General features: G+C 38.7%; 1 protein-coding gene across 1 annotated transcript in view; it reads right to left on the bottom strand.

The window, feature by feature from the left end:
* The window catches only part of atosa (atos homolog A), a 31,419-nt gene extending 16,876 nt beyond the window's left edge, over positions 1 to 14,543 (bottom strand). Inside the window, exon 1 of the mRNA XM_057347771.1 lies at positions 13,924 to 14,543. Coding sequence (XP_057203754.1) covers positions 13,924 to 14,020 — 97 coding nt within the window. The 5' untranslated portion in view covers positions 14,021 to 14,543. The remainder of the gene's footprint in view (positions 1 to 13,923) is intronic.
* Positions 14,544 to 17,208: the final 2,665 nt, after the last annotated feature.

Genomic DNA, 17,208 nt, shown 5'->3' with positions numbered 1-17,208 from the left:
AGTGGACTAAAGAGATTGGAAATTCAAAAACCAACAATAATCTAGATATTGCTTTAGTTTTCTGTGTCCCAGTTTCTACAAAAATGAACATTAGAAAAAAGTCACAATAGAACTAGCAGAAGCGTCTTGGGCTATTTCTAAGACGTTACGGGAGTGATAAGGAAGGCATAAAAGTGACAGAACATTTGCAATTACAAAGTTTCAATGGTTACTGTGGCAGAGAGACACAAAATAGTGAAGAGTGCCCAAGATCAGAAATATAGAAAGAAATATAACTAGAATATACAGGGAAGAACAGCTGGCGACCCAGGAACAACAGAAATCCCAGAATGCAAATGTCAAAGACCATGAAAGATATGGCTATTCTGGAAACATGTTTAAAAACAGTCATTGTTTCCGCAATTGAAGTGATGCTAGTACATCAGCAATAACAAACTATAGATAGTTCACACAAAATGAAAATTCCTTCATCATTTACTTGCCCTCATGTTATACAAACTTATCAGACTTTCTTCTGCACAACAAGTAAGATATCTGGAAGAACGCTGGTAAACAAACAACATTGACTTCCATTGTATGGACACAAAATCACCGAGACATTTCTCAAAATATCTTCTTTTGTGTTCCTCAGAAGAAAGAGTAATTTACAGGGTGAACTATCCCTTTAACATCAGATACAAAATGATATGCAGTTAAACGAAATAACCCCTTAACAAACTAACACAAGACACACCTATAAGCTTCAGTCCAAAGCAGGACTAATGCAGTAAGTGAATGTTGGGTACAAGACAAAAATAGAGAGAGCGAGAGAAGAAAGACAGACAAGCAGGTCAACCTTACTGGCTGATGAAATGAACCCCTATAATTATCTCCTTTCACAGACTGTGAATAGAAGCTGGCCACACCATGACATACATCACAGCAAATCTGTTCCCTAACTAGTAAAGCTGCTTTACTGTCTACCGTTAAGCAACCTTCAGATTTCGTTATTCGCATTCCCTGTGACAGATATGTAATTCTGCCTAAGAATTTTACCAAAGCGAGATATCGTCTAAAGCAGAAGGTAGTTTGTGTGTGTCGTGTTGTAACTGTCAGTGCAGTTTTTCCATGAGCTGACATGAAGTCTTTGTTCTCTGTTGTAAACACAAAGAGACTTTATCCATTCAGGGTTTTGCCTGCCTTCTCCACGCCTGCCTTTCACCAGTTCAGCCTCCACGTAGAGTCCCACACAAATCTCAAATGCTTGGCACAAGTTGGCACCTATTGACTGTATTTCTCATGGGAGGTGAGATGCTGAGTTTGGGTTGTTTTTGTTTGAGGAATCGCTGCAGAGTTCCCGCTTTCCACCTCTCCGGTGAGAAAAACTGCGGTCAAGTCTCATTTGTCCAGCAAACGTTCACTTGAATGTGGAACCTTCACCCTACAGATTTACCTAGCCAAAACTTTCCTCCCAGAGTTCAGTGGGGCAGACTCTAAACTAACATAGCAACAAGCTCTGTGCTGTGATTGGTTAGTGGCTTTCTGCCAAGCTGTGAAAACAGTTTCCTGTCTGTGGGCCAGAAAGAGAGAGAGAGAGCTAAGAGAGACAGAGAGAGTTGTTGTGAGAAAGTACACCTAACACACGTATTTAAAAATCTTTGGAAAACCACAAAAGAAAAGATGCATAATCTTTTTGGGTTTGCATGAGATTATGCATTACTTAGGAGATCTGAGCTTTGTGACATGTTGGAGATCTCTTCTAAAACCCTATGCCAGAAATGGCATGCAGGAGATTTAAGCAAACTAGTGCTGTCAAATCGATTAATCGCAATTAATTGATTCCAAAATAAATGTTTGCTTATATAATATATGTGTGACGCGCTTTGGCATTTATATTTATAGGCTATACATGCACAATGTATGAAATACCATTTGTATATATATAATACATATTTACACACATATGTTTACGTTATGTAGAAATATAAACATATAATAGTCATATATCTTTAATATATACATGAAAGTTTGTGTATTTATATATGAAGAGTTTGGTTCCGAAGTGAGATAACTCTAATTTTATTGTGCATTCCAATTAATATCAATGAAACTGCAGTTGGTTTGTTTTGATTTAAACCATAATAACTAAAAGAATACAGATAACTAACACAATAAAAACATGATAACATAATAAACAAACATGATTTTAGATTTTTTTTTAAATGGAGTTATCTCATTTTGGAACCAAATTACGAATATACATATTAAATATACACACCACACACACATTATGGGACGGTTTCTTGGACAGGGCTTAAGCCTAGTCTCAAACTAACTTTAATTTTAGAGGTGTCTTGATCGAAAACAACTTGCACTGACATATCTTAAAATAAACTAGTATGATTTTCAAGATGCACACAGTAATGTTTTTAAAGACTACTTAATAGCGTTGGCTCGATGCCAACATTTTGGCTTCGGTACGGTACCAGAATCTAATACCAGTAATATAGGTACCACATTGGTACCATAGGTGATCAATAACCAGCCCCAAAATAAATTATTTGAAAAAATATTAAGAAGACTGCATGAAACTGCTGTAACTGCTTTAATGCATATTTTATTTTTATATAGCACCATTTTATTTTTATACTTTTACACTGTATTACTGAAAATGCTTTGGTTATATAGACTTATCATAATAATCCCATGAATATGAACAATTAAATTTTGAACAACAATTAAATGTTTCAAGTAGGCCTATTTAACAGTAGCATTCAAGATGAAAACTGAATTATGAATAAAAATAAAACACTGCACAGTCTTTACTGTATAAAATAAATATGCAATGACTCTAAATAAAGCTACAAAAGTTTCATTTTCTCTTTAATATGTGACACAGATGTATTAGGTTACTTTTACTTTGAGGCAAATTCTTTTTGTGATGATACATTTAAAAAACAACGGACTGTGCTTATGTGAACCTTTTGTGTTTTTGACATAACAGCGTGTGTATTTGACAGTATAAGAACATATACAAGACGCGAAAGAGAACTTCATGATGATTAGTAGGCTAACTGAGATGTCTGGAACAGAGATAACATTATATATGCTATGTATGCCGTTGAATGGGGATGTACAGACGCATCGCAGCATGTAGAATATACGTTACACTGTAAAACAATCTAAAGATCTCTCAGCAAAAGTAGAAAGAGCTGAATTTGTAATAAATCACTCACAGTGTCTCAGTTTAAATGATCGCAAAAGTGCTTGTAGAGCGATTCATATTGTTCTTCTATGTTGCCGGTTCTGCGTCAGTTCTGTGGCATACTGCCGCATAGCGGTGACCTTTGGAAAAGCAGCGTTTCAAGTACCAAAACAAGCAAAATTCTGTTATTGAACCGATTGAAATCTAACATGTACCGGTAAATTTCCAGAACCGGTTTACCGCGCAACCCTACTACTTAAATATCCAAATTTAACTAAGGCTTAGTCCTGATTTAAGATAATCCCTGTCCGGGAAACCGTGGTGAGGTTGCGAATTGCAACCAATGGCTCACTCCACCCCTCCCTTTCGAAGCACAATGGTGACTGACACAACATGACGAATTAGATGCAAGGGGGACCGCAGTGTATAGATAGAAATAGCTCATTGTAAGGTAATATAAACATAACGCTTCATTATGTAAGGTCCTTATACACACAAGGTCTCTGAACACATAGCACATTATATTGCATTTCTGTCAATATCCTCCAAAAAAAGTACACGCAGCACGTTTAAGGGAAGACACATCGAAACACTTGACAACAAACACAAAGATTTATCATGCACTTAAAAGAAGTTAAAATGAATTTAGCATATGTAGACTATGCTTTTTTGTCACATCATTTGATACGTACACGGACGTTATGATCACCAAATAGAGACTCTAAACCTAGAGCTTTAAAATATCATAGTTTACACAATAATAATTTGCTCACGTTTGTTACTTCAAACCTGTATTACTTAATTAAATAGCTGAACAGCAGCATGAAACTTCTGTAAAACACCTTTGTTTGTGTTCCGAAAACGCAAGTTAGGAACAACATAACAGAGTGAGTACACATGCATGGCCTCCTGTCAGGACTGTATCTATCTCAATGAATCCAGAGCAATTTGACATTTCATCTGAAAAACTAGGAAATATTACATAGTCTTCATCTGTGTTCAGAACATGACCTTGAGTCAGCGAGGCCAAATGTGGCCCGCTCAGACGGCACCCATTGATCCAACCGGACACATGAAAAGAGAGGAAAAAGGGATGGAGTGAAGACGTGTGGTGAGAAGAAAAGGCATCTGGAGATGGGTGATGCGGTGTGAAGGTCACAATTAATCGTGTCTTTTATGGTGTTGTTGAGAATGTAACAGGATTGATCAAAATCACACACAAGAAAAAAAACACACACACAAAAGAAGACACACAAAGACTGCAGAAGTGAAAAAGAGGAGTGTGTAACACAGACATCATCATAGAGTAAAATGATGAGGTAAATTAAAGCCAAATTATGCTTTTAAAGATTTTTTAATCCAAAAAATTGAGCCTTTTTACTTTTCTATGCAGGCACCAGCAAGAAAAAAATACTGGATTTTTTGGACTGGATTTTAATAACTGGTTTTTATTGGATTGTTAACGTTTGGCTCCGACGTCACTGGTTATTATTTATTTTCTTGCACACATGCTCTTGAAGTCATTTTAGAGGCACGATAATATTAATATGTATTAAGTAAACACTGTAACATGTCACAGAAGCATTATTCTTAATGATCTCAGCTCTGTCAACAGCTGCCCGGAGAAATACACAAGTTCTCTTCAGATATCAGGGCCTTGAAGTCGTTTAAAAAATGTTCCTCCAAACAGCTCCATCTGAACCAAAGAGCGTTCTGGACTAAACTCATAATGACAGACAACAAAACAAAAACTTGCGGATAATTCATGTCTTACGGGTCAAGTGTGCCCCAAATCGGTCTGAGCTCCACGAAAGGGCCAACTGCCTCTAACAGCCTGGAGGAACCATCAGCCACCTGTCTGAAAACTGCAGCTTACAGAAAAGTTCACAGCAGATCACACCAACACACACACACACCTGTCTTCCCCAGACACACGAGCTATCTGAAAAACAGAAGCTTTACTCACCAACACAAATTGTAAGAATTGAACTTTGGTTTTGTAAAATTTGTCTCTAAATCTAAAGGGATAACAATCACAGCCTTGGGACATTCCCAGCTCATTTACTCCCATAATCTGATGTATTGTTGTGAGTGATATTCAACAATAAAAAATACAACATAATCTATCAGGAATCAATTGTATAATGAAAAGTATGCGTTCTATATACCAGAACAGAAGTTACAAAAATTTTGAAACTTAAAGGAGTAGTTCACCTTCAAAATGAAAATTCTGTCATCATTTACTCACCCTCTTGTCGTTTCAAACCTGTATGACTTCCTTCCTTCCGCAGAACACATAAGAAGATATTTTGAAAAATGTTGGTAACAGAACATCACAGCTCCCCATTCACTTCTATTGTAACCAATGCAAGTGAATGGGGGGGCTGTTAACAACATTATTCAAAATATCTTCTTATGTGTTCTGCGGAAGAAAGTCATACAGGTTTGAAATGACAAGAAGGTGAGTAAATGATGACAGAATTTTCATTTTGAAGGTGAAATACTCCTTTAATTTGTCTAATATTAAAGACTCACTTTGAAACGCACAGCTTTGATTGATGTGTTGATGTCATTTCCACTTAAACACAACGTTAGCACAATACATAGCTGAGTTAAAATAGCCAATTGTGTTCAGGTTACTTTATAGCCTGAATCTTATGACAAGTTTTAAATGCGTATAAATGTGTCAATGTATTGGAGCATACTAGTTTAGAGACATCCTTTAAGCATGTCATACTGTATTTACATTTAGTCATTTAGCAGACGCTTTAATCCAAAGCTATTTATGCTAAAAGACAAAACATTTGCATTTTGATTTCATGGAAACTTTAAAGCCATTGAGTTCAGGCTAGGGCAACCATCGCATCTTACACTTAAAAAACATATACAAAAATCTGATACGCACCTCTACATTTCTGCTTTGAGTCGAAATGTCCTGCCATAACTTCACATGCTTCGAGTGACCTATTGTCCCAAATTAACTGTGTTATGTGTGTGTGCACAGTTTCCACAGCACATGATCAGCTGTTTGTGTGGGACAGACTATTTGAGATGCGGACAAACCAGGCCACCAGTGCAACTGATCCCGGTTGTCAATAGCAACGGGAGAAATGTAAACACCGAGCCATGCGGATCTTCTTATAATTTGTGTTTTGCAGTACAGATTATCACAGGACGGTAATTGCTTGGTAATTTGAGAGGCAAAGGACAGACACACCCTACGGCAAACAATCTGAAGAAAACATCTTAAAGACACTCACTGTGAGCCAGACCTGAGTGGAAAACTCATTTAACAGCGATACTGAGGAGTTACACTGTGTGTCAGTGTCAGGGCAGGTTTAAAGGTTTAGATTTACCACGTCAACCTCATTAAAAATCATCCATTGAAAGTCAGGACGGATACATATGATGACTGTCTTTGTTCAACTGAGGTTTCATAGAGGTTTTGCCCGGGCTGGTTCCATGTGCTTAAACTTTTGTGGAAAGACCCCCAAGGGACAGAGTAACAAAAGAGAGGGGCCCATACCAGCACAGCCCTGAGCACAAACCCATGAATAGATAATCAGCTGGAGTCCACCACAGATTTGTTTTAAATCATGAGGGTAAAATAAATCCTTCTGAAATAAATACAAATATAAATACATGTTGACAGACATCAAAATGTCCTCCAACAGTCAACTGCATAGCAAAACTTCTATTAAAGATCTTTTTAGTGTTAATGGGATAGTTCACCCCAAAATGATTTCACTCATCCTCACGTCATTCCAAACCTGTATGACTTCTGCAGAACAAATATTTTGAAGAATGTTAGGGTGAATAATTTTTTTTCAGAATTTTTGTTTTAGGTGAACAACCCCGTTAAGAATCTTCAGGTTAAATTAATACAGAGAAAAGCAAATAGCAAATATTTCTCTGCCAAACTTATGCTGTTCATGGCTGTCTGTCGCAACTACAACTTTGCATAGTTTTCTAAAACTGAAATAGCATCATTTCATACAAAATGGCATCCCTAATCCTTTCGGTCTACAATCATGCAAAAAATGTTGGGTTATTTTCAACCCAGCATTGGGTCAAAAGGGACAAGCCCAGCTGTTGGGTAAATGTTTATAAAATGTTCTTTATGTTCTAACATTTTTGCACTGAAACAACCCAGCATAGTTAATTTATACCCCAATAAAATAACCCATGCATTTTTTTTAGTTTAACCAGTATCATGCGGTTTATTATACAGGACATGACTAAAACATTGCTGTTAAATGTTAGGAAAAAATCGGGTTCTTCTACCAATTAATGGGAATATATCTACCATAATTGAATATTTAATCGAATTCTTGTGCTTCAATGAACATGTTCTTCAAAAATGGTCCTTTCTTTATCTAAGATAAACACTTACTGATGTTCATATCATACATCAACATTACCTCAGAGGAATAAACTGTTGCAGTATAGCCTATGGCATTTAGATTGTAACAAAAAGCACTTGTGCAATGCATAACAATAAAGGTCACCAATTATACCGATACTCGATCGATATATTCTCCTCTGTCATGTCAGTCTATGGTGCGCATTCACAAGAGCACTTTGACGCATGCGCATTCGGTTTGTGCACCGAACGCCCCATGAATATAGCGATTAAACTTGTTATTTTGGTTTGTTTTTCGCATATAAAGTATTCTCGTCCCTTCAAAAAAATTCAATTGAGCCACTATGAGCGAATGGACCAATTTAACGATGTCTTTAGTACTTTTCTGAACCTTGACAAAAACTATAACCATGTCTATGAGGAGGCCTTCAAATCTCTCGGATGTCCCTAAAAAAATTTGTATTTTTTGTATTTGTGTTCCAAGGACGCCGGGAGGTCTTAGAACATGTTGAACGTCATGTGGGTGAGTAAAAAATAACACAATTTTGATTTTGAGGTAAACTTTCCCTTTAATGGGTTTGTCGTGTCGTGGTGCACCGCATCCAAAATTTAAAATTATAATAGGTTCTAATACATTCTATTGTTTTTTATCCTGTCGCATCGCGTCTGGTGTAGACACAGTGTAATACAGCGTAGAAAAATATAAGATGCGGTCTTAAACCCACAATGGCTCATGATCCAAGATATCTACTGAATTTTAGGATGTGATGAAGGCAGTATAGCTTTAATATGTTTCCCACCCTTCCCAGTGCCCTGTTCTTTTTCATGCCAGCTTACTTCAGATGCGAGCAGCAGCATGGACAATCTTATCTTAAACCAATGATGATAACCAGAACACACTCACTGAGCTGAAAAATGATCATAACACTAAGTCTTTGCACAGCCTTTCAAACAGTGCCCCATTTAAATGCAAATGAATTCTACGATAATAACAAGGGTTTTAGCCTTGGTTTTGAGTTTTTTTAAAAGGGCATATGAATATGTCACCATGTTTTTAATAATAGCTGTGCTTGTTCAGATGTGCAATGGCCAGCAACATTTCATGTGTCCTCCAAAAGGGCAACATAGACAAAATCACAAGAAGCAGACGCAACTAAGATTTTATGTAACAGCTCTTCATTCGATACAGTCTGTTCTAGCCGAGTAATACTAGTAGAGTCTCAGGTGCGGTCGAGTTGTTTGGGTATACAGCTTGTACAAGCACCAATAATAGAAACACCCACAGTGAGTGTTTACACCGACAGCGGGAAAAGCTACAGGTCCAGATGTCCCTCACTCCTCACGCTGTGTCCACTGTGTGTACAGTTATTTGTGTAAGAGGCTCTGAGCCCTGGTCCAGAAACAGTTTCACCCCTTCAGAACCTGTCCATCTCAACAGTTCTGCTTCCAGCACCATGGTGGTCATCATTAAAGATCACAGCCACACAGGAAGTGATGTAATGGCACTGCCAGCCCCCCAGCTGAAAGGGCACATGGTCATAGGAGATAAAGAAGTTACGCAAGACTGCTGACTGTTTCCACAGGTTGTACCATACATGGGTACTGTGAATGGACAAAATCACACACCCTGTCAGCTCCAATTTTTTAAACAAATCTATATGACTTAAAGAAACAATCAAAACATGCTAGAAATTAGGGATGCACCGATACCATTTTTTAAAGACTGGGTACAGATATTTTTTTCTGGTACTCGCCGATACCTATAACCGATGCCTGTATAATGTACAATAATGTTAATAAACCAGTATCTTACTGGTACATTTTCTTTTTTTCTTTTGTTTATAGGTCTACTTAAATTTAAGTACTATTTTTAAATGAAGTAGCACAATTTTACTAGCACATTTACTTCAGTTTACTAAAGTAAACAATATACTCTGTTGTCAAATTATACAAAATTTAATGGGGGTGGTGTGGTAAAATGTGAGTGTATTATAACTTGTTCAAGTCAATCGGACTTTTATTTTGAAGAGCGTTTGTTTAAATTAACCGGACTTTTATTTTGACGGATCGCCGCAAATGGTGTTTGTTTATGTGTTCGTGTTCTCGTGCAGTGAAACGCTGGCGCTGAAACCTACACAAGCACAATGCGTTCAGTACACGCAACCGCACCACTCTTTCACACACACGATAACGCAAAACAAGCAAAATACATATTTAAACAGTATCTGAATATTTCGTTAGCTGTTAAGCGCTAATTTCTTTTTAGGAAATGCCTGGATTCCTCGATTTCGTCCACGTGTTACACATTGCGGAAATCATAGGGCTCTATGTATGTCACGTGAGGTATCGGTGTGTCATTACGAGTACGAGTACATGAGCTTGGTATCGGGCGATACCCCATACTGGTGTACTACTGATACTACTATCAGTGCATCCCAAAAAAATATTAGGGATAATTCATTTAAAGCACATTTCCCCTTTAATTTCTCATTATAGCAAATTAAGATATTTACTAAAATGTATTTATGTATAATGGTACAATATGTTGTATTAATGCATGTTTATTTAAAGCTAGGGCAGGTAGTGTCTTTTGTTTTGTTTCTTACAATGGTCTCTTCACAACCTGAACCAGTAAAGTGGTCTATAAAAACAGCATAAAAGAAGAGGTTCAACCAATCATTGCATTGAGTCCTACTCCTAACTTTAAATAAACCATTCTATTACAGTACTTTTTACTTTTATGAGTTTTTGAACTCTATTAAGTTTTATTTCATAACACAATTTTTTAAAGAATATTTCACAAAATACTAAAAGACACCCGACTGTAACTGTGCATTCACACCAAACGCGAAGCATCGTGTTCCTAGCTCTGTATCACTCACAGGATTATTTGTTTTTATTTGTTTGAGTGACATGAAAAACATTGCGTGGTGGGGAGTGTCTTCATGTGTCCGGACGTGTCAAACCAGATGTGTTAACTGTCAATGACATTTTCGCGTGAATTTTGCTGCTCAAATTGGAATTTCTTTGCGCGGAAGTCACGATGGAGACGAATACTTTGCAATCAGGCCACTCAATTCACATCATTTTCGTCGTTCTGAACTCCCTAAATTATTATTGTACACTTACAATAGCACAAAAGTTTTTTAAACAATGGCAGATGTTAAACCTGGTTTTGGGCTGAATGTAACGGAAACAATCTCAACCCTGCTAACCTGATAAGGCAAACATGCAAACTAGCAACCATTAACACACTAGTTTCACTTTCTGTTGGATGTAAAGCTCTCTCTGCACCACCCAGCTCAAGAGAAACTCTGTCATGACAAACAGCTGTTCAAGCCCAGACATCCCAGCCCAAACTCTATCTCCTGATCCAACCCTGATGAAATATGACATAATTTCTCTCAGTGTTTCCACACAACTGGATCTACAAGAAATGTTTCAGCTCATGACATGATAGCCAAAACATTCAAAGCTGAATCATCAAAGCTGAACTACTATCTCTCAATGGGCTGCATAGCATACCTGTCATTAAAACTCTCAAAAAAGCCGGGATGTGTCTTCAGTCACAACCCAGATGAACATTCAGGATTTAGCATTAGCCCTTAACAAAGTGCTGACCACAGTATGAACACTCAGACCAAACCGATCAAACGCACTGTTGCTGGATCAATAACGTTAAGTAAAACATGTATTTGTTTACCATGTCAAACAAGAGATGTTTATTGGTATCAGCTACAGCTGAATTGATTTTTAGCCCTAAGAGAATCCAAAGAAAGCCACATGATCCTGTTACACGTCTGAGTTTATTGAGAGGGTTACACTAGTGCCAGAAACACCCGAAATCCGAAGACAACCATTCAAAGGAGAGGGATCACAATTCTAGGTGTTAACAGGGCCAAAAACACTAACACATCACTTTTGAAATGTGAACTCAAAGAAATGCTTGGCCCAAAAATGACAATTCTGACACCCTTATGTCATTTCAAGCTAGGGATGCCACAATACTCAATATAATATTGAACCGTTTGGTACGACCTCCACGGTTCAATACGTGTAAGTGAATTGCGGTTTTCCGGTTTTGCGTTTACATTTTTCTGTGCGCTTAATTACACTGTGAACTGGCTCTGTCCGTGTTTGTCTGTATGCTGAGATAGATAAACGCATCCCCAACATCTAATAGCGTGTGGTGGTTGGGCGGTGAAACAAGACTGCCTGCAACACGAGAAGCAATGTGCTGTTGTCGAGTATAATGCTGACGAACAGACGTGGGCTGGCATTATTGTATGCCCGTTGTACTAAAGTGATAATGTCCAAATTTGGCACATCAAGAATGTATTTTTACACTGCATACGAAAGCAGCACGTTCGCGTTGCTCTCAGCACATTCAGAAAGAGCGTCTACAGCACCATGCCAAAGTCAGTTTAACAAAAGTCATCCTTTCGGACAGCTATTTACGTCATAGCAAGAGTGCCTCCAAGCAGCTATTTAGCACTGCATTTCTTACAATTTATTGCAATGGCAGTGGCGCACCTTGTTAATATATTATCTTTGGCCTTTCCCATTGAGCGCACGTTTACTTCCAGCAATCGCAAGTTTTGCATCACGTCATTTATACTCTGATGCGCAAAACCTCTTCACTGGCATGATGATGAACAGTAAACCAAAAACTGCTGTGAGCTGCCAGTGTAAATCTTTACATTTATTAAATACACCAGGAATTTGTACAAGTTGTTTTTTGCTTAAAGATAATAAAATAAGTCAAGTAAAATAAAGAGAGTTTGAGTAAAATCGTTTTTTCTTCTTCTTAAGTTTTAACTGTTCCTGTCACATAAGCATAAAACAATCAAAAACACTTTATGTGCCGAAGAGCCAAACCGAAAACCGTGTGCCAAAAACCGAGGTTCGTATTGAACCGTGGGTGAGCTGTATTGTTGCATCTCTACTCCAAACCCATATGTTTATTATGTTTCTGAACCCATAGATTATCTTTGTATGAGAACCAGATCCAAATCAAAGTCCCAACCAAACGTCATGACATCCAGCTTGTGGCATATTTGATTTGGAAGCTGCAAGTAGAAGCCATTTATCACTGAATATACAAACATCCATCTGTTTTTATTGTATGACTTATAGAAGTCATATAGACTGCTTTTATGGTGCCTTTATAGTGCTCTTTTAGAACTTGACAACATATGGTAATCATAAATTGCTATGGCATAAAAAGATTCATGATGTAAATATTCTTTAAAAGAATATATGCATATGAGTAAAGATGGAAGAGGAAGAGAGAGAACAACTATACGTGAACAGCCTGCTATTTCCATCAGTGGGCAGTATGTTCCAAATAACAATAGCACAGAAGGGATATACTCCAAAACACATCTTCTGACAGCAACCAACACTCTGTGCAAACCAAAACAAAACACATGGCTCTAATCCACGAAAACAAATCCAGCTGACTCTGAAGACACTGACAGAACACAGTGAGTCTCTTTATTTTTTCGAAGGATACTTTCCTATCCAAATTGTGTCCCAACTAAACATTTTTGGCTAGTCTGGGCAGTCTGTTGGCTTTTGTAAACTGACAGCTTTGGCTAGAGATGTGGGGGCAAACCACAGTCACAGGGGCCAAATTACAACAGATCCAGCCGGTCCAAACATGGAAGTGTAGAGTCAAAAGTACAGCAGTTATGTACAGACCGTTTGGCAGCTCCAAGATCATTTACATACAGTAGCTATGGTAAAACGTGAAGCTACCTTTCTGACAAATGTATGGGGGAGGGAGTGAGGACAGGTAATGTCATGCAAATCCACACTGAATGCCTGCTTACTAGTTTAACTAGTCACTCCTCAAGTCATCCATTCCACTGTTCATCATCTATTGAATCTTGATTGAATCGATATCTTCTGCAATGCCGTCATTTCAACCCTCACCCAACAAATAACAACTATGTACCCAATCAAAGCAAACCGGCAAACAACAAAACAAATCAATTTACACACAGAAAATAAACATACATCCATTCAAAACAAACTCACACCCAACAGATAACACACAGTTACGTGTGTTATGTTTACAGCTCGTCGATGTGGTTTGCTGTATTATAATAAGTACATTTACACATGCTCTTATATAAGAGTGTGTGAATTTTTGTGCTTATGTCAGCAGGAGACACACATACACGCAGCTGATCAGGGACGCTTTGTTCCCCTCAGAGAGCGCGAGAAACGCGGAGGCGTCATAAAGAGCGTTACACATGCAACATTCTAAACTCGCGTGCACGAAACAATGTAGCAAAGAAACATACACAAACTGCGGCGCCATGACGTCATTGAAACACACACAGTGTTGATAAAGTGTAAGATAATATACCTCTGCTCATAGACACAGTGATTTCCTCCAGCATACCAGCCGACCGTTTTCCGTCTTCAGATCTTTGTCGAGACTTCAGCACTCGTCCTTTTGACATCTCTGTCGATCTGGCGCACAGCCGTTCATATGAACGATCTGAGCTGCTAGATCAATAATATGCAACAGTCTGATGTGCTAGTCCGTCAAAACTCCAGTTTAATACCTAAACAAACAATGAACACCGATTATCTCTCGTGTCCATCTAGATGAAGATCCCAGACTAAGTCCGGTGCCGCTGTTCAGCTCAAAGGAAAGGCCACATCAGACACATCAGGACCCCTGAAACTCATCACCAGCCCCCACACACGGTCAGATCAGACCCAGGATAGATCAGACTATCAGGGAACCATCATGTCCACACTTGAGAAACGCTATGTGGCTTTGATGAGTCTGTCTCCAGTCGAGAAGTGGAACATTTTTCTAAAACTCTGAAAATTAAAATAAAAACTACGTGTCTGATGAAGACATGCTATATAACGCGACTGACAGAGTAAGATACAAAAGCTGTTTTGCCGAAGACGCAACGCGTTCAGCTCACGCTCACGCTATCTCTCTCTCTCTCTCTCTCTCTCTCTCTCTCTCTCTCTCTCTCTCTCTGCTTGTCAAAACACATGCAGGAGGACAACCTCCAAGTCACGTGTCCCAACAACAGCTTGGCCCGCCCCCCACATTCCGTCACTTCCTCCTCATGGTACTGGCGTGAACCCGTTGCTGGGCAACGCGCGAACGTAACCCACGTACACAGGTTGAAGACTTTTAGCTGAAGCAACTTGCCCACTTTTACCGCAGTTTATTTGAAAAGGTTAATTGTCTGTTTTATACATTAACCAGTTTGAAAATTCACAAAGCAGCACTGGAAAAACTCCTTGAAATCCTTATTTTTTTATTTATTGCAAATGTTTTCATGTTGAATATAAGAACCGCTTAGTGTTTATCTTAGTTCATTGGCTGCATGTCAGAATGCTCAAAGATTTAAACTTACAAATCACAAAACTTATGACATAATTGATTGCACACATACTGTACGGGAACAAGTCATGTTAAAACTCTCTCGTCTGATTAACACAATATGTTTTCTTACTAGCCCATAATTTACTTCACTCAAAGAAATAATATTACACAGGAGTAAAAACAGGAAGAAAGTCTTATCTGAGCCAAAACATTCTACTGAGATCCAGCCAGCCTGCCCAGACAAATGAGGTCAGTTTTGCATAAACTCTCTTTGTTTGACGTACAGAAGATAGATTCAATCTGTGACAGTACTGTGCGGTGCTCTCATCTAGTGGTCATTGTGTATAAACACCACTTCATGCTCATAAATAAAGCTAAACATGTTTACAATCACTCAAAGTGATGAAGTAAAATTTTATTCAAAACACAATATTATTAGTTTGTAAATTTGTCTTAGTTTGTAAGATGGGGGCTAGTTGTCAAGCATTTTACTTTGATGAATATTTCTTATAGGGCTAGCTTAGGTTTTGTTTTTGAAAATCAATTATTTTCTATAGACACATATACCTACATTTACATTATGGCGTAATTATCCAAAGCGACATACAATTTTCAACATTAATTTTTTTACGCGCATGCACAATATGTGCATGCACGCTAATACCTAAAAGCCTGTTGTATTTTTTATGATTTTCATGTTAATATATAATTATTTCATTTAACACACATTAAGCCCTATAAGTGGAGACACGGATCAGACACGGAGAAAGAATTTTCAATGGAAATCTGTTTGTTCACAAATTGACAATGACTACTTGGAGAAAAAATATTGCAACACTTATAATTAAGTTTAATTTATTAACGTGAGTTAAAGGGATACTTCACCCAAAAATTAAAATTCTGTCATCATTTACTCACCTTCAAGTTGTTCAAAATCTGTATGAATTTCTTTGTTCTGATGAACACAGAGAAAGATATTTGAAAGAATGCTTATAGACGCCTTCACTGATATGGGGGAGCTTAGGTGGAGGCAGAAAGTTCCCCCTGACCGCATTACTAATGCTAGGTAGCTGCACGTTTTGTTTGCTTGCTTTTTGACAATGACTACAGAAAAAAATCAGATTAATTTTTAACATGTAAAGTCACTCACTGTCATTATCTCGGACACTCGGGTTCCGTATCCTGCCTGTGTTTGTGTTTTGGTGTGTGTCGAGCTCGTGGCGCCTCAGTTTTGACAGCTCGCCATGTGCTCGGTGTCTGCGTCACTCACCCCGCCCCGTGTCTCCCTTTTGGTATTCCTCCACTCACAGTCTTTGCACTCTTTCACCTGTAGCGTATTCCCCTTGATTAGCGCCCGTTCATCTATTATCTCTCCCACCTGTAATCACTCATCCTTAGTTAGCTTTCCTATTTATTTCCCTTTGTTCTTCTGTCCTGTGGCAGGCCGTGCTTGTTGTTTTGCCAGCTCTGACTGACCAGGTATAGCGAGTCTAGGTCTGGCCTTAGTCCTGTACCTCGTCTTAGCATTGCCGAGTTTTGCTCCGCGAAGCTCGTTTCACGAGTTCGCCTAAGCAAATAATAATAATAATGATGGCAGGGATAATCCTGATAGCAGGGGTAGGTAAGATATGCGTATTTGGCATGCTGTCCAGGGAGCGGGCTCCAAGCTCGCCGGTTCCTTCCGACCCCGGAACACTCTCCCCGTGATGGGGGCGAGTGCGCCGAGCTCGGAAACGGCCCGAACCCAGAGCTCACCCCCCGGGGTCCTGCTGTGGAAAGCGAGTTCGGGGAGATCAGCCGGGGAGGTGGAGGGATGTTGCATTACTTGAAGAGAAGGTGCAGGTAAGGTCTTATTTATGCGGAGGCTCGCTTGAGCTGATAGGATAGAAATCGTGATTGCTTGTAGCGAACCGGCCGAGTTTGATGAGCTCCGGCTTCTCCCGAACTTTGTTAATGAAACTCATTAGGATAGATGACGTGATTGCAGATGGTCAACCAGCCGAGTTTGATTATGTGCTCCGGCTTCTCCAGAACTTTGTTAATAAAACATAATTTATTTTTCGCTTCTTATCTGCCCTAGTTTCTGTTATTTTTTTTGCTCTCTGCCCCGCAACAGTTATTGGCCGTCCGGACCACGATTCTCTGAGCTCTCGCCAGTTCAGCAGCTTCTCCCTGACGGGCGCAACTTCTCTCTACTTGAATCTTACGGGTCGATTAATTCCCCGAGGACTGTTTTGCTGCCATTGGTGTCTTGGACTATTTGCTTTGCTCACTGTTTTCAATAAAAACCCTGTT

Source organism: Triplophysa rosa, linkage group LG12, assembly GCF_024868665.1.
Source record: "Triplophysa rosa linkage group LG12, Trosa_1v2, whole genome shotgun sequence".
Taxonomy (NCBI): Eukaryota; Metazoa; Chordata; class Actinopteri; order Cypriniformes; family Nemacheilidae; genus Triplophysa; species Triplophysa rosa.
The sequence above is the reverse complement of the archived record's forward strand: the minus strand, read 5'-3'. Positions and strand labels throughout refer to the sequence as shown.